At 48.1% G+C, this 19,472-nt stretch overlaps 1 protein-coding gene across 1 annotated transcript; it reads left to right on the top strand.

Moving 5' to 3' along the window:
- The first annotated feature begins 14,074 nt into the window (after positions 1–14,074).
- On the top strand, positions 14,075–18,298 carry LOC144943576 (uncharacterized). Its single transcript, XM_078871178.1, has 2 exons — positions 14,075–14,459; positions 18,000–18,298. The coding sequence occupies exons 1-2, from the start codon at positions 14,075–14,077 to the stop codon at positions 18,296–18,298; spliced, it is 684 nt and encodes a 227-aa protein (XP_078727304.1).
- Positions 18,299–19,472: the final 1,174 nt, after the last annotated feature.

Genomic DNA, 19,472 nt, shown 5'->3' with positions numbered 1-19,472 from the left:
GGACTTGTCCCTTACTTTTTATTCGACGCGTGTGCGGCGATGGCGCAGCCATCGATCGAGGGTCGAATTCGAACCGCGTTGTGTGATCGGCATCGCGCTCGCTGAAGGTGTTGATGCCTTCAAGGAAGTCGTGCACTGTATACGCAACTGCGCACAATTCTGTGAGTCACGTATAACCGCTTTGCCGTTACTTATTGCCAATTATGGACTCAGACTATTGTCCTATTATCTCATAGAGTCCTGGCACGTAATAATATGCTACACAGTGGCAGTGGGAGTCGCAAAAATGCCGATGTATTACTAATAAACCCAAATGATCCGATCGAAATTAGGGATTTCGATCGGATCATTGGGGGGGGGGGGGGGGCACGTGCCACACCCCGCCCCTCCCACTGACTCCGCCAGTGCGCACAAGGACGATGCAAACGCCAGAGTGTGAATAGTTCGGGTTAAGCGAGTCGCTTCCCCTCTTCCGCTGATGCCATATTACTCACGGGCTCCCTCCTTGTTTCTTGGGGCGCCGTGGTGGCTAGGAGATGTTAACTACCTCGCCTGGTATGCCGGAGGTCTTGGGTTCGATCCCGAACCTGATGCCCGCGGTATATATGTGGAGTCTGCGTGTGTCTCTCTCTCTCTCCTCGTGGTCGCGTGGACTTTTCTCTGGGTCCTCCGGTTATTCCGTCCACATTTAGAATCAACATCAACACGCGTTCAGAGTATTTGGTTGATGTACATTTCCACGTGATATGCAACTTCGTTGGGCAGTAATTTGTGACCAGGTCGCTTCTAAAAAAGAGCTCTATCTGGCTCAGTGGGCCTTCCTTGGTAAAATAACAAAAAATTGATTAAAACATATTCATGTTTATTTCTGTGATTTAAATATAACAATTCATTTGAAGGCCACAGTGTTGTTGACGAGTGTGCTGCTGAGTTTGTTGTTGTTGTTGCTGTTAAGTGTGTTTGTGCATCCAGTGCCAACGCAGCTGTAGCAGCAGCAGCAGCAACAGCAGCAGCAGCAACGTAGCCAAAGAAATTTGCGAAAACATCGGCCAATTATTCTGGTCTGACACTGGTGAGACCAGGCCGTAAAGAAGGTTGTCTCTGGTGTAGGCCAATCCGTTTAAAAGACAATGCACATTTATTAACAGAACATCTTTTGTTGTTTGCAAGTTCACCACAAGCACCGTGTAGGGTTAATGCAGCAACTTGATCCCTTGCAAAAGGTTTCCATTTGGTGTCTGAACATCCAAACACCTCGTGTTGTATTGCCAGAAAGGTTAAACCCCTATTGTTATTTTTCAATACTTGGATACTTGCAAAAAAAAAGTGTGTCCCATGATAAGAGAACGCCTGCCTTGGTCTTTGTGGGACTATGTCGCCACCTAGTGCTTAAACTTATGCAGCGACCCAAAAAAAAGTTACGAAAATTGCGTTGCGTGAATGTTTTGATATTCTTTGGTTCATTCGGGAAAGTCACGTAGATTGAAAATAGAAAATACAATTAAAATACATTTAATTTAAAGTAAAATAAAAATTAAAAATAGGCCTGATGAAGACCGCTTGTGTTGCGATCGAAACGTCGTGGGTTTTTTGCTTTAATTTTTTATTGTATTTATATTTTCTATCCACGTAACTTTCTCGAAAGAACCAACGGATATTAATTCCTGCAGTCACGAAGGTTTTAAGCCAAAAAATGATTTTTGTTTGTCCACACACATCCCATCCAGCCGCACAGCCTTGCCTTCTGCGAGGCCATCGATCATCTCGGAAGTATTGGTTCAACACCAGAAAATCTCTGGACCGGTTCCGATTAGTTACTTTATTTCCTACATTCTCCACAGCCAGGCTAACGATTATGTAAACGTTCAAGTTCAAGTTCATTTATTAGGTATAGCCCTGTGAGCCATTCGGCTCTTGAATCGGGTCCAACCTCAACAAACAATAAACAAAAACATGAACAAGAAAACATCTTAAAGTGACTAAGTGCAAACAGAAAATCCAAGAAAAGACAGCAAAATATTGTAGAAAAAGCACCGTACACCAACGCTGTGTGCAAACATCCCAGTGGGATGCAAGTCAAACAACAACAACAACCACAAGACAACTTAGATTAAGGCCATATGTCTTACTACATACTACAACAAACAAACATGGCAAAACCAAAAAACTTTTCGAAAATCACCAAAATACAGCCATAAAAGCAATGAAACAGTGATCATAGGAACTGTGACCGAATTTTCACAATAAACGCCGTAAACAACATGTACTACCAAACTCTGCAGCCATAGCTGTCTGCATGAGTCACTCGTGTGTTGTTATTGTTGTTCAACCTGACAGACATTTTAAGCGAAAGTCACAATTTTCTAATAACAATCGTATCCTAACAGTCTTAATTGACTTGTGGGTGCCTCACTGAGTCTCAAGATTTACTTTCAAGAGGGTCTTGCTCCGTTGGGATGTTTGGCCGATGCAGGAATTCCATTAAAATAACTATTTTAGAGTTTATTGGCTTCGTGTGTTACCACAGAACCCGGACAAACCCCATCGGGCATACGAGGAGGGCAACATTCGAAGCTTCCGCACAGATAGATTCAATAATCCCGTTGCACGCATTCCCTGCCGCCTTTGTCTCCCCAACCCAAACTTCTCATGTGAACCACACCGCACGAACGGGGGGGGGGGGGGGAGCTAATTTAACACCGAGTCGATTGACTCGAATCCCCGAGTGAGATCGATTTAATAGTCCAAACTCACGACGCGTCCCATGGAATCGCGTGCGATGTGTTATTTCGACTCGCTCAGTCGATCGATTCGCGTCTGGCGCAAGATCGAGTGTTGGAGCTCGAGTTCCCGAGGTATTTATTGAAGCGCTCGCCACGTGAATTGCAAAGGAACGAATTCTATCTTCTTGGTTTTTTCGGTAAAGTCACGTAGAAGGGAAGTAATAAAATAGTAAAAAATAAAACATAATAAAATAATTCTCACGACGTTTCAGCCACAACGCAAGCTGCTGAAACGTCGTGAGAATTGTATTTTAATATGTTTTATTTTTAGTATGTTATTACTTCCCTTCTACGTGACTTTACCGAAAGAACCAATAAGATGAATCCCTGCTGTCACGAAAGCTTTAGAACGAATTCTAATTCGGGCAATGACCCAACAACAACAATAATTATTGTTGTTGTTGTTGTTGGGTCATTGCTCTCTCGCGGGAGGATAACTCTGCGCTAGTAATTTTTTTTTATCAAATCGAGACGACGGATCGGCGGCGATTTCCGTATTCCGCCAACAGATGGTGACAGACGTCCATCACGCGGTCACGCATCGCGTGCCGTTATCGCGCACGCCTTTCTCTCTCTCACTGTCTCGGGCCTCTGTGCCGTGAAAAAGGATAATTGCCCGAAACGTCACCTATAGCATATATATCTTCTTCTTAAGCAATCGGCAGTGGGTTTTCTTCCTGGGGGAAGGGGGGGTGCGATTCAAAGATGCCAAGGTGAGTGTAGCGTCATCTTCATTTCTCTTGGAGGAGGCAGAATAAGATGAAATATGAAGCTCTTTATTGTACGGATTTGGGGGTGTTTGACATTATTTTCTTTCTAATATATATTTTGTTTTCAGGTAAGGCCCACTGAGCTATATACAGCAATTTTTTCAGAAGCGATCTGGCCACGAATGACAGCTCACAGAAGTGGCTTACGATGTGGAAATTTATCGCAGTAGCCAAATAATCTAAACGCGTGATGTTGATTCCAAATGTGAAGGACCCGGAGAAAATCCACGCGACCACGGGGAGAGAGACACGCAAACTCGAAATAAACGGCCTCCTGCATACCAAGCGAAGTAGTTAACATCTCGCCACCGTGGCGCCACAATAATACAAAAGGGATAAAACAGAAAAAACTACAACAGCCCCAGACCACACCAAGACAACAACAACAACAACAGTCCCAGACCACAGCAAGACAACAGTCACAGACCACAGCAAGACAACAACAACAACAGTCCCAGACCACACCAAAACAACAACAACAACAACAGTCCCAGACCACAGCAAGACAACAGTCACAGACCACAGCAAGACAACATCAACAACAGTCCCAGACCACACCAAAACAACAACAACAGCCCCAAGCCACACCAAGACAACAACAACAACAGTCCCAGACCACACCAAGACAACAACAACCCTAGACCACAGCAAGACAACAACAATAGCCCAGGCCACACCACGACAACAACAACAACAGTCACAGACGACACCAAGACAACAACAACAACAGCCCCAAGCCACACCAAGACAACAACAACAACAGTCCCCGGCCACACCAAGACAACAACAACAACAGTCCCAGACCACACCAAGACAACAACAACACGCAGTCCCTCGATTGCGTTGCACAGTACAAATGTAACTCTCGTTTATACACGGGTGGTGAGGTTCAAAATTCTCCCTCCCGATATTTAGTAAACGACTGGGAGCTGTAAACGTTTCAAACTAAATTGAAACTAATTTCCTTAGAACTTTTTCGATTTAAAGCTTTCGTGACTGCAGGGATTCATCTTCTTGGTTCTTTCGGTAAAGTCACGTAGAAGGGAAGTAATGAAATAATAAAAATAAAACGTAATAAAATAATTCTCACGAAAATAAAACATTAAATTACAATTCTCACTGGTGAGAATTGTATTTTATTATATTTAATTTTTTATTATTTTATTATTTCCCTTCTACGTGACTTTACCGAAAGAACCAAGAAGATGAATTCCTTAGAACTGCTTTTGTGTGTTTGGTTTGTTGTCCTTCGACCCGCACGCCCGATTAGCACGGTGGGCTACGTACGGGGCGAAGGAAGTTCAACGTGCACACGAAGTTCCACAAATCACGTCCGCGAATGTGGCCGAGGGAATCGAGTGGGGATCAGCGGCGGATGTAAAGGTCACCTGTAGAAGGGGCACCGGGGTGGGGTGCGTGACGAGCAGAGGTGGGTCGAGGGACAGGGGGTGGGGGGTAATAGTGGGGGGGGGGGGTAGTAGGGGGGGGTGATTTTGGGCGGCTCCAAAAATGTCAAGCTTTTGAAATCGAAACCACGGAGTTCGTCTTGTTACCATTACTATTGAACGTGTTTATTCTTAAATATTTCAACTTGCCACGTGGAAAATCGCCTTGTAGCCAGTTGCCCAGCTAGCTTCTGCAGCCACTCGCAACAGCGTTACTGTTGGGGTGGTGGAGAGGAGCCCAGGCAGCAACCAGCCAGGGAACTCGAGGCAGAGATTAATTTTTTTGAACACAGGCTTTCGCGACTAACATCCATAAAAATAATAATTTGGGGGGGGTTAGATTGCGTAAATATAAATGTGTCGTCAAACCCTCCAACACACAACCGGTGTGTTGGAGGGTTAGTAACTAATTGGGACATTTTGTTTACGTGACAAACCTTGCCGATTGGCTGTGTTGGTTGGTGGGAGGAAGTTTAACGAGAATATTTATCTTCACGTGAACTAACCCAACGAAGCAAAACAAAAACCTTTATTATGGATAATACTTGGTCCCGAAAGCCGATTACGTGTAACAAAAAAATGTATCTATCGATTATCATTCTAAAAAAAATAGTCATCGTTTGATTATCTATAACCGTAGCACGAAAAACAGTTGCGTGCAATATTCTGCGCGTAACAAAAAAAAAAACTCATTCCACACCGTGTAGCGCCCTCGTCACCGCGTTGCGTGGTGACAGAATTAATTGTCTGCTTATTATTCACGCGCATGCCTCGGCTTTCAGGGCCCGCCCAAGCGTGGCGCGGCATGCGGCGAGAGCCCTCCTCCCTCGCTATCGCCCAGCGAGGTACTCGCGCGCGCCACAGCGTGAACGAGAATCGAGCAGCGGGCCGCCCTGGTAAATGCGGTATTCCTCCATGAAATAAGCACACGCATGTTAAACAAACTTAAACCAAACAAATTTTTTTTTGTTTTTGTTTTCATCAACTAAGGCCCACTGAGCTATGTAGCTATTTTTCAGAAGGGACTTGGCCACAAATAATAGCTCAACGAAGTGGCTTATCACGTGGACATTTTTATCAGACAAATACTCTTGAGCGCACGTTTCTAAATGTGGAGGCAAAAACCCGGAGGACTCGGAGAAAAATCCACGCCACCACGGGGAGAGAGAGAGAGAGACACGCAAACTCCAAATATACAGCAAACGTCAGGGTCGGGATCGAGCCTACGACCTCCTGCATACCAGGCGAGGTAGTCAACATCTCCTAGCCACCGCGACGCCCTTGCTCACATTGCTCACGCGTGATCCGCGCGCACCACATCATCAACCGATCCACAGCGGGCCGCCCTGGTAAATGCAGTACACTGCGGGCGTGTTAACCGCATAATCATCACACGCACGTTAAAGACCCCCGACACGGAGAGCGCTACTGCAACGGGTTAGCCGCGCTGCTGCACCACGAACCCCTCTGCCCGAGTTCGATTCACGCTCACGACCACCAACACCACTAGGCAAGATTATCTGAACCGGTCCTGGCCCCCCCCCCCTAGGTTAACTCAACCTTAAATAAGTACCTGGTGCGGCATGTAAACATCAGCGCTGGGGAGATAAAGGCGGCCGGGCGTGGTGTTGGTCACCCAATCCCCCTTGCGTGCCGTGCCGGCCTTCATAGGTCCCGCTCGCTAAGGAGCACTTGCCCCAACAGTCTGTAGAAGGCTTTACGGGGGATCTTTGTATTTGATCCTTCACGTGCAAGGCCCCGATTTTGCGAAATTTAAATCAAACAAAAATGTATCACTAAAGCAAATTAGTTATTGGGTACAACCACAAGGGAACATCCTCCACCTTCTGGCACACGATGTCCATCTGTACACTAAACTACACTTTTGTTTTATTTTGCCAGGTAAGGCCCACTGAGCTATGTAGCTCTTTTTCAGAAGTGACCTGGCCACAAATGATAGCTCAACGAAGTGGCTTATCATCATCACGTGAACATTTATAGCAGCAGCCAAAGGCTCTAAACGCGTGCTGTTCATTCTAAATGTGGAGGGGAAAAACAGCCGGAGGACCCGGAGACAAATCCACGCGACTACGGGGAGAGAGAGAGACACGCAAACTCCAAATATACAGCAGCAGGCGTCAGGGTCGGGATCGAACCCACGATCTCCTGCATACCAGGCGAGGTAGTTAACATCTCCTAGCCACCGTGATGATGATGAGAGAGAGAGACACGCAAACTCCAAATATACAGCAGCAGGCGTCAGGGTCGGGATCGAACCCACGATCTCCTGCATACCAGGCGAGGTAGTTAACATCTCCTAGCCACCGTGATGATGATGAGAGAGAGACACGCAAACTCCAAATATACAGCAGCAGGCGTCAGGGTCGGGATCGAACCCACGACCTCCTGTATACCAGGCGAGGTAGTTAACATCTCCTAGCCACCGTGATGATGATGAGAGAGAGAGACACGCAAACTCCAAATATACATCAGCAGACGTCAGGGTTGGGATCGAACCCACGACCCCCTGTATATCAGGCGAGGTAGTAAACATCTCATAGCCACCGTGATGATGAGAAAGAGACACGCAAACTCCAAATATACAGCAGCAGGCGTCAGGGTCGGGATCGAACCCACGACCTCCTGCATACCAGGCGAGGTAGTTAACATCTCGCCGCCGTTTGAGTTGCATGGCCAGAACAGAGACCCATAGACTCACACAGAGACCCAAAGACTGGCATAGAAACCCACGTAGTCTCATAGCGACACGCAGACTCACATACTGAGTTGTACTTAAATCGGGTTCTCAATTGCTGTCAGTTTCATGTCTGAGCTCGAGCCCCAATGACTGGTACAGACTCACAAATAGACGATTTTATTTAATAATTGAGCTCCCGGCCCGCCTTCAATAACTGCCCTAGATGTTCATGTTCTGTCTGTGCCCCTTCCGTTGTGTCCGAAGAGATGGAGCCGTGAGTTTGTCGCTTGTGACAAATCTACAGATGGATCGTCACATGTCAACGCATTTCGAGACTCGGGCGGCTTCGAGGAGGCCTTCATTCAGCAGTGGATAGATCATGGCTAGGGTGATGGACTGGCACCTCTACCGTACTCCCTAATGCAGTCCCAAACATACTCTAAGGTTGTTTCGGTAAAGTCACGTAGGTAAAAATAAGTAATAAAAATAAAAATAATAGAAATAATAATAGAAATAAAAAATATTTTTATTATTTATTTTTACCTACGTGACTTTACCGAAAAAACCTAAGAGTATGAATCCTTGCAGTCACGAAAGCTTCAAATCCAGTCCCAAACAAACGCAGCTCCTGAGTTAATCTATACCTTCGGTCGTGTTAAATATTAGCACCCCCACAGACAAAGTTCCCCTGTGTAGCCTGCACAGGCAATTGGAGAAAGTGCTGTTTGCGAGAAGCACCTATGATAGGCCGGCACGGCACACGAGGGGGTGGGTGGCCGGCACCACGCCCGACCGCCTTTGTCTCCCCCGGTGGCTATGTTTACACATCCTCATCAGGTACTCATTTAAGGCTGAGTCGACCTAGAGGAAGCCCAGGACCGGTTCAGATAATCGTCACCGGTGTTGTTGGTTGTGAGCGGGAATCGCTAACCGAGTCACATACACACGCGCATCGCAACACGCGCGCGCTTAGGTGAGTGAGTCAGAGAGTTATAGACCCTGGAATACACACTCTGCGTCAATCCACTGCTGGATGAAGGCCTCCGTGTGGGGTTGCCACCTTTTCCACAGAGCAACCCAGGAGATAGTGTATTACTCAGTCTCTGGTCAATACTCAAAGCTTTACAGTTTGACAGAATGAAGCTCGGTACGAGATCGCGGTACAAAACAATTCCCTGTCCACCCCAACACAGCTGCGAGTCCCGGTAATGTCTGGACAGGTGGCAACCATCGTCTATGGGTCTCCAAAATACAGTTTTTTTTGGGTCACATCGCGTAAATATATAAATGTTTAGTTAAACCCGCCACCACCCGACACAGCCAACTAGTAAGGTTTGTCGCGTAAACAAAACACGCCGATTCGTCACTAGTACAGCACACCGTATTGGAGAGCAAATCCACAGCATTTACAATCGGAGTACGACGTTTCGCCAGTAATTGCAACTAGCTTCATCAGGCCACAGCCATATCTATGGTTCTCTGTGCATCTATGTACGTACGCTGGACTTCTTTCGCACCGCACGTAGCCAACCGTGCTAGCCAGAGGTGCGAGCACAGACGCCAACTAATTCCGGGGCCGTCCGGATCGGTCCTCCACCACACGGGCGGGGGGCCTCGATCCCTACGCTGTGCGGGCGTCGTGAGGGTTTGTTCGTTGAACTTCATTCGCACCGTACGTAGCCAACCGTGCGAATCGGAGGTCTATGGGCAGTGTTGAGTCTATGGGCGGTGTTAGTCTATGGGTAGTGTTAGTCTATGGGTAGTGTTGAGTCTATGGGTAGTGTTAAGTCTATGGGTAGTGATGGTCTACGGGTAGTGTTAGTCTATGGGTAGTATGTTTGTTGAACTTCTTTTGCACCGTACGTAGACAACCGCGCTCATCGGATGTGCAGGGCGGAAGGACAATAAACTAAATACAACAAAAAGTAACTTCTCAAGAAACGAGTTTTCACAATCTGGACGATTTAAAAGCGCGTAGCTTCAGTGGCTTCCTAATATCGGAAGCAGGAGGAGCGTTCCAGACGGCCGCAGAGGCGCATCTGAAAGCGCCGCGCGACGGTTTGCGCGGGTTCGTGGAGGTGTGGGTGCGTAGACGCGTGCGTCTTGAATCAGAGCTACAGCACAACAACAGCGCTCTCTCGTCTGCTGCCAACAACGTACAAGCCCCGCAGCAGCCTACACAGCACCTTCTTCTTGGTTCTTTCGGTAAAGTCACGTAGAATGGAAACAATACAAATATTAAAATAAAACATAATAAAATAATTCTCACGACGTTTCGGCCACAACGCAAGCAGCCGTCATCAGGTGAAGACCAGGTCTGTCGTGGAGACAGCGTCTCCCCGACAGACCTGGTCTTCACCTGATGACAGCGTCTCCCCTACAGACCTGGTCTTCACCTGAGGACGGCTGCTTGCGTTGTGGCCGAAACGTCGTGAGAATTATTTTATTATGTTTTAGTTTATAATTTTTATTGTTTCCATTCTACGTGACTTTACCGAAAGAACCAAGAAGATGACTCCCTGCAGTCATGAAAGCTTTAAATCGAAATATACAGCACCTGTGATGCACAATACGGAGGTGTTCCTTTCACGCCAGCCCTCGCGGCCCACCACCTCTCGCTACACGCCGCACGCGCCCGATGATTGTCAAGCACGTGACGCGCTCAGCAATTGACGACGTTTGCGTTCGCAGAGGCGATTCGATTGGAGATTGAGATCTCAGCGCGTTCCATGTCCGGCGGCGTTGTGTTTCACGATCATCGTGCGCGTGCATCGTGACACGATCGAATTCGTATTTGAACGATCTTGGAAAACCCTGGCGCAGTCATTCCTCATCCGAATACGATCCAGGCTCAACTTTGCCTCGCTTGCCAGGTCGCGCTCACACATTCCAGGTGATTTACTCATGCATGGTGCTGGCCTTTGTACGCACTGTGGTTGCCACCAGTCCGGGTTTCACCCGGGACGAGAGCTTGACCCGGGCAATTTGGAAGATTGGGGTCTATTGTGCTGGTGGCAGGCAGTGATTTGTACCGATGTCTTGTGCTGCAGGTGGCGAGATGTTAACTCCCTCGCCTGGTATGCAGGAGGTCACGGGTTCGATCCCGACCCTGACGCCTGCTGCTGTATATTTGGAGTTTGCGTTTTCTTCTTTCTCTCTCCCCGTGATCGCGTGTATTTTTCTCCAGGTCCTCCGGGTTTTCCCTCCTCATTTAGAATCAACATCGCGCCTTTAGGGTATTTGGCTGCTGTAAATTTCCACACGATGATAAGCCACTTCGTTGAGCCATCATTTGTGGCCAGGTGACTTCTGAACAAAGAGCTGTATAGCTCGGTGGGCCTTACAATACAAACATACGTAGTTTAGATAGTTTAACTGTTTTGAGTACTTGTCAATTGAGCGCCTTAGCAGGAAGACCGCAGCACAGTTGAGATAATATACCTAGAATTTCTGCCTGAAAGAAGACGCGGTTTTCCGCGTGGAAAAAAAGGTGGCAACGCTACAACTCTACTGCGAACAGCCCCCATTAATTTGTTTCTGATGACCTTGAATAATTTGTCCCCCAAACGCGTCGTGTTTGTGCTCGCGAATTTCAATTCTACTGTGCGCGGTGGGGTGGCGGGGAGGAGCGGCGGCGCAACGGTTAGCGCGACCCGTGTTCGATTGCCCGCTCACGGCCAACATCGGTGAGGGATATCTGAACCGGTTCTGGGCCTCCTCTAGGTCGACTCAGCCCCAAAATCAATACCTGCAGGTTCCGCGTGTAAACACATCGCCACACTGGGGGAGACAAAGGCAGCCGGGCGTGGTGCTGGCCACCCACCCCCTCGTGTGCCGTGCCGGCCTTCATAGGCTGCTACTCGCTACCAGCACTTGCCCCAACAGTCTGTTACAGGCTACACGGGGGATCTTTGTCTTTTGGTGGTGGTGGAGGAGGGTGGGCGAGGCGGGCAAGGCGGGGGGGTGCTCTGGGGGAGGTGAAGGCGGGTGGGGGCATCTCAAGGTGAGTCCGAGCAGGTTTTCGAGCTGAACGTGCCCAGGAATACATTTCGGGGTGCTTCGGGAGTGACGGGAAGGTGGTGGAAGGGGCGCAGTTGTCCGGCGGCTGCTGCTGCTGCTGCTCCTGCTGCTCCTGCTGCTGCTGCTGCTGCTGTTGCTGCTCCTGCTGCTGCTCCTGCTGCTACTGCTGCTCCTGCTGCTCCTGCTGCTGCTGCTGCTGCTGCTCCTGCTGCTGCTGCTGCTGCTCCTGCTGCTGCTGCTGCTGCTGCTGCTCCTGCTGCTGCTGCTGCTGCTGCTGCTGCTCCTGCTGCTGCTGCTGCTCCTGCTGCTGCTGCTGCTGCTGCTGCTCCTGCTGCTGCTGCTCCTGCTGCTGCTGCTGCTGCTGCTGTTGTCAAAACTCCGCTGCTCGAGCTGGTGCCGTGAGTCTCGAGAGTCTCCGTCTCGTCAAGACGCGAACGTTGAAGCCACGTGGCCTCTGTCCGAGCAGGAGACGCAGGAGGAGACGGAGCGTGCACCGCCTCACCTCCGATCTCAACGAGGGTTCGAGAGGAGCTAACTCGCCAGTGACGAGGAGTAGTCGACAAAGTCATCATCGGTTGGGTTGAGCGAAGAGTCGTTGATTCCACGTTTGTTTTCATGATTTTGTTTTTTTTTCCCTGCCTGCAGACTACAATATGCTAATGGGGCGTTAAGTCGTGTAGCGTACTTTCTGAAAATAGATATTTATATTTTTTTCTGTAGCGTATGGAACGTTGCTTAATTAATGCGATTGTATAGTGTGCGATAGCTTAATGCCCTCGTGAGAATCAGCGGAGAAAGAGCGATCGCTAACACCGTACGGTTAAACCCACCGTGGTGGTCTGCGCTCCTTGTCCTGAGGAGGAGGAGGAGGAGCGACACGACACGAACTTTCTCTCTCTGATGAAGCCCTCTCTCTCGTCGTCGTGGCGAGCAGCAGCAGACCTCAACATTCACATTTAGCTCGTGAACATCATTGCTGCCTTCACGAGCAGGAAGATAGCTAGAGCATATTTAGCGTTAGACAAGTTGGTAAAACAATGTAATGGTATAGTCAAAGTTACGATAGTAGTTGTTGTTTTTGAAATCTCGAAGAAAATACCCGTATCGTTAAACGCCGGTATCGTGTAGGAGTTTAGGTCGGGTTACACATCTAGCAGCCGTTACTCAAATCATGTTTAAATAACGTCTATTATCACGCAGTTGCCAATATAGCTTGAACACGCTTGTACATTTAACTTAGGCTGTTATTGTTATCAATCTTAATTACGTAAAGTTGTCATAATTGTTATTCTTGAATCTGTCGCGCCAATAAGGCTGTGTGTATAAATGAATTGGCCTTAAAGTTCACTCGCAGTAATTGTAGTGTGCTTTAAATAATAATATTACTCACGTTGATTCATTATTCATATTTTAGTTTTAATTGTAATGAGTATGAATTTTATTGTTGGCTCGTGTTAATTAGTTACAAGTCGCTTCGTGTTCATTAATCCGCCGTATGAGCAATTAGTATGATTTCTGTTTGGTAATTGCGTTAAAAGGTTTGCCGTGTTTTATAACTTATGAATTATTCCATTTCATATTTGTTCGGACTGGTACATAACATAATTGAATATTGATCTTCTTCACGACTGTAAGCACTAATTAAATTATGACTAATCGTATTAATCAATATAATCAATGATTATGCAGTAAATTTGAGCAAATTAAGGTTTTGACAGCATTAACTATTAGTCAGGTGTACACGAATGCGAACATTTTAACATATAACGCGACATTGTATATTCCTGTAATCCTAATAGTTATTATTCCACTCTTATAATTCGTAGTTATTCGATTATAATTCAATTAACATTATTCTTCACAACTCAGCTGGAATATTAGCACCAGCTTAGCCGCTATTACCTTTCACAACAGCGATCGGCCAACAACAACTTAAACCAACAACAACAACAACAGCAGTAATAGACCCGTGTGCATCATAAATAGCCGTATCAACAACAACAACAAACTTGAACAACAACAACAACAACGTGTAAACAACAACTACTGCTACAACTGTAACAGCCCGTGCTGCATCAAAGTCAGCCGCTCAACAACAACAACAAACAACAACAATAACAACATACAACAACAAACAACAACAAACAAAACAGCCACAACTGCGTTAGTCGGCCACATCTCCACCAGAGCTACCCGAGCCAACAACAACCACCACAACAGCCACAACCAACGCATCATCAACAACAACAGCTACAACACCCCCCCACTGTGTGCATTCAAGCAAGCGGTGACCCGTACAAGTTCGACTCTCGGAGTTGCCTCTCGTCTCTCTCCACCCCCCACACGCCACACACGACAATGAGCTCGTACTTTGAAGATTCGCTCCACGGGGGATATTTCGACTGCCGCTTCGCCGCTCACGAAGCCGCGATGCGCAACGCCGCCGCCGCCTCCGCCGCCGGCAGCGACCACTCGGGGGGCGCCTTCGACAGGTCCGGGGGCTTCGGCGTCGCGGGCTTCAACGGAGCCCCGTACGGATTCGGCTACCACGGGGTGCCGCACTTCGAGGGTGAAACGTCGGACCCCGGCTACCCAAGGCTGCACGACCCGACCGCCTCGCCCTACGGAGCCGCATCGCCCGCCGCACGGGGGCGAGGTGGAGCGGGGGTCGAGGGGGTCGAGGTGGACGCCGCGCGAGGCGGAGACGGGGGCGGAACGGTGTTCCCGTGGATGAGACCCCAAGGTGCGACGCGCGTGTTGTTTGTGCGAGTGTGTGTTGGTGCAGGGAGCGATAGTGCAGCGGTTAGCGCGCTGCGCTATGAACCCGGCGACACGAGTTCGATTCCCCGCTCACGGCCAACACCAGTGACGATTATCTGAACCGGTCCCAGGCCTCCACTAGGTCGACTCAGCCTCAAATGAGTACCTGGTGCGGTGTGTAAACATTGCCACTAGGGAGATAAAGGCGTTCGGGCGTGGTGCTGGCCACCCCTCGTGTGCCGTGTCGGCCTTCATAGGTGCTCGTTAACAGCACTTGCCCCAACAGGCTGTTAAGGTTATACGGGGGATCTTTGTTGATATGGGACTCTCCACCTAGGTCGACTCAGCCTTAAAACACATTCCTGCGGAGGGAGCTGGTAGGAACGTTGGGTTGCTCGGTCAATTACCAGGGTCAACGGCGGCGTGGTGTATTCCGTAAATATCCCCGACTGTAAGGGCGGGCACAAGCCGGCGTAAGTAGGTTAAACGTTGAGTTTTATAAGGGCACCACGGGGTGAGCAGCCCCTCCCCACTCAGCCCCTCCCCACCCTCCCCACCCTCCCCTCCCTCCCCACCCTCCCCTCCCCACCAAGCCCCACCAAGCCCCACCCTCCCCACCCAGCCCCTCCCCCCCCCACCCAGCTCCTCCCTGCACGACGGGCGGACACAATAATCCCCTGTGGGCTGGTGTAACCAGGAGGTTACTCCCAGTATAAGTATAGTATAGTACCTGGGGTAGCTTGTGACGCATGGGCGTGTGTGGTGGTGGTGTGTGTATAAAGGGAGGGTATGAGGGGAAGCGGTAGTGTAGTGGTTAGTTAGCACGATTCTCTTGTAGCCATTCACCGAGGCTGTGTCCCCGGATCTCTCAGACGAATTTGAAGTTTCCTTGATGAAAAATCAAATTTGCAGTTCGCTTTCAACAACCAACGACCAGAGGTCGCAACCGGGTACCCGATACCCGTACCCTACCCGATACCCGGCTACCCGTACCCGGCCGGGTACGGGTACCCGTTTGCGACCCTGGTGCGGCCGGGTACGGGTAGGCCGTGAGTCACTGGTGAGTAACCGTTTGTCACTCATTTCCCAACGTCTTGTCTCTTCTCACAATTCAAGTTGCTAGAATCAACCCACCCGCGCCTGCAACATGGCTTCATTCCAGATGTCGCAATCAGGTACCCGATACCCGTACCCTACCCGTACCCGGCCGGGTACGGGTAGGGTACGGGTACGGCCGGGTACGGGTGCCCGTTTGCGACCCGTTTGCGACCTCTGCCAACGACCCTGGAGTGCGGACCGCGTGCTTTCTTCACGGGTGGCTGGACCGTTGTCGTCACTGCCGGTAATTGGCCTCTGTGATCGGGTGGCAGGGATTCATCTTGTACCGAGGTATGGTACCTGACCAGTAATTGCCGCGTTGAGCCTCGCGACAACACACACAACGACGTGCGCTCGGGGTGTTCGTACGCGCGCCTTTGCCACGCCGCACCGTGGGTACTCATCTAAGGCTGAGTCGACATAGGGGAGGCCCAGGACCGAATTTTGGAGAAGGTCGACAGCTATTTACAGTGGCGTATCAACGACATTATCAGTGGCATAGTGACTACATTATCAGTGATGTAGTGACTACATTATCAGTGGCGTAATAACTACATTATCAGTGATGTAGTGACTACATTATCAGTGGTGTAGTAACTACATTATCAGTGATGTAGTGACTACATTATCAGTGGCGTAATAACTACATTATCAGTGGTGTAGTAACTACATTATCAGTGGTGTAGTAACTACATTATCAGTGGTGTAGTGACTACATTATCAGTGGTGTAGTAACTACATTATCAGTGGCGTAGTGACTACATTATCAGTGGCGTAATAACTACATTATCAGTGGCGTAGTGACTACATTATCAGTGTTGTAGTGACTACATTATCAGTGGTGTAGCAACTACATTATCAGTGGTGTAGTAACTACATTATCAGTGGCGTAGTGACTACATTATCAGTGGCGTAATAACTACATTATCAGTGGTGTAGTGACTACATTATCAGTGATGTAGTGACTACATTATCAGTGGTGTATTAACTACATTATCAGTGGCTTAGTGACTAAATTATCAGTGGCGTAGTAACTACATTATCAGTGGTGTAGTGACTACATTATCAGTGGCGTAGTAACTACATTATCAGTGGCGTAGTGACTACATTATCAGTGTTGTAGTGACTACATTTTCAGTGGTGTAGTAACTACATTATCAGTGGTGTAGTAACTACATTATCAGTGGCGTAGTGACCACATTATCAGTGTTGTAGTGACTACATTATCAGTGGTGTAGTAACTACATTATCAGTGGTGTAGTAACTACATTATCAGTGGTGTAGTAACTACATTATCAGTGGTGTAGTGACTACATTATCAGTGGCGTAGTAACTACATTATCAGTGGCGTAGTGACTACATTATCAGTGGCATAGTAACTGCATTATCAGTAGCGTAGTGACTACATTATCAGTGGCGTAGTAACTACATTATCAGTGGCGTAGTGACTACATTATCAGTGGCATAGTAACTGCATTATCAGTAGCGTAGTGACTACATTATCAGTGGCGTAGTGACTACATTATCAGTGGCGTAGTGACTACATTATCAGTGGTGTAGTAACGACATTTTCAGTGGTGTAGTAACTACATTTTCAGTGGTGTAGTAACTGCATTATCAGTGGCGTAGTGACTACATTATCAGTGGCGTAGTGACTACATTATCAGTGGTGTAGTGACGGCATTATCAGTGGCGTAGTGACTACATTATCAGTGGCATAGTAACCGCTGTATATTTGGAGACGTCTGCTGTATATTTGGAGTTTGCATGTTCTCTCCGTGCTCCGTGTGAATTTTTTCTAGGGGTCCTCCAATTTTTCACCTCGAGATATAATAACAACATCACGCGTTTGTAGTATCTGGCTTCTATACATTTCCACATGATGATACGGCACTTCGTTCGGCTATCGCTTGTGGCCAGGTCTCTTCTGAAAGAAGAGCTGTATAACTCAGTGGGCCTTAAATTTCGCTTTCGTGATTGCAGGGATTCATCTTCTTGGTTCTTTCGGTAAAGTCACGCAGAAGGGAAATAATAAAATAAAAATAAAATAAAACATAATAAATTCCTCTTGATGTGCAAATTCTTTTGTCAAGCCGCTCTTCCCCCTCCAACCCAGCTTAAATATACGCTCCAAGCCTGGGGTTTTCATTCAGACGCTGTCTTCCCGACAGACCTGTTTTTCACCTGAGGACGGCTGCTTGCGTTGTGGCCGAAACGTTGTGAGAATTATTTTATTATGTTTTATTTTTATTATTGTATTATTTCCCTTCTACGTGACATTACCGAAAGAACCAAGAAGATCAGTGGGCCTTACCTGGTAAGAGACAAAAAAAAGTTTAAATAATTTTAGATCATGGCTCTGGTGATCACGACGACGACGACGATGATGACGATGATACCGACGGTGACATGTTGATCCTTGCAGGTCCTGCGCGCAGGCGAGGCCGCCAGACCTACAGCCGCTACCAGACCCTGGAGCTGGAGAAGGAGTTCCTCTTCAACCCGTACCTGACGCGCAAGCGGCGCATCGAGGTGTCGCACGTGCTGGGCCTCAGCGAGCGCCAGGTCAAGATCTGGTTCCAGAACCGGCGCATGAAGTGGAAGAAGGAAAACAACAGGGACAAGTTCCCCAGCACCTGCCGGCCCAGCGGCAGCACGAGTGAGGAGGGGTCGTCGCATTCCCCCGATAGCCAAACTCAAGACAAACCACTCTGCGACGTATAAGTCACTGCAGATGCCGTTATTGGACCTGTAGAGGCCGTTATTGGAGCTGCAGAGGCTGCATTGGACCTGCATAGGCTGTTATTGGACCTGCAAAGGCTGTTATTGGACCAGCAGAGGCTGCATTGGACCTGCAGAGGCCGTTATTGGACCAGCAGAGGCTGCATTGGGCCTGCAGAGGCTGTATTGGAACTGCCGAAGGTAGATTGGAACTGCAGAGGAAGCATTGGACCTATAGAAGCAATATATGTCCTTGGTTAATATGTTATCATGGCCAGAGCTCTTGGTGTTACCACACCTTGCCCATGGGAGCTGCGGTGGTGAGACGTTAACTACCTCGCCTGGTTCCATCCCGACCCCTGACGATGCCTGATGTATATTTGGAGTTTGCATGTCTCTATCCCTGTGGTCGAGCGTATTTTTCTTCTGGTCCTCCTGTTTTCACCTCCACATTTAGAAACATGCATTTAGAGTATTTTTCTGCGATACATTTCCACATGATAGGCCACTTCATTGAGCTATCATTTGTGATTGCCAGGTCGCTTCTGAAAAATAGCTCTATAGTTCAGTCGGCCTAAGGAAATACGAAAATCGTAAAATAAAAATATCGACCCTTTCTCGGATCCCACAGCTGCCACACAGTAGACACGTGGCATCCACGATTTGCCGTAACAGTCTCCCACCCTCCGGTCTTATGTCTTCTTCTTGGTCGCTAGATTATTTCAACAACTGACCCTCCTTCATCATGTATGCCCTACTCAGAGATGCCGTATATTACCTGGAGACACCAAAATATGTTCCTGGAGGGGTCAAATTAGTCTTCTCGAGTCTGTTTTAGTCCTGTCGAAGCCACGTTGGACCTATACAGGTCATGTTGGTCCTATATAGACATTCTTGGTTTTATAGAAGCCATATTTGTTTTATATTGGTTCTACAGAGGCTATGTTGGTCATATAAACGACCTTATTGATCCTACAGAAGCGGTGTCTTATAGAGGCCACGTTGGTTAATTATGAGCCACATTGGTCGTCTAGAAGTCTAGTGAATGTGATCCAGTATCCAGGTCAAGATTATTATTTTTTCACCAGGTGATAACTTAAAATACAAAGATCAGTGTAATTTGCAAGTGAGCTGGGTCATCAACCACGAAAGCAAAACAGATAAAAAACTGAGTAGA

The sequence above is a fragment of the Lampetra fluviatilis genome, chromosome 31 (genome assembly GCF_964198595.1).
Source record: "Lampetra fluviatilis chromosome 31, kcLamFluv1.1, whole genome shotgun sequence".
In the NCBI taxonomy this organism is placed as follows: domain Eukaryota; kingdom Metazoa; phylum Chordata; class Hyperoartia; order Petromyzontiformes; family Petromyzontidae; genus Lampetra; species Lampetra fluviatilis.
Note: the sequence above shows the minus strand (reverse complement) of the source record. Positions and strands in the feature narration are given on the sequence as shown.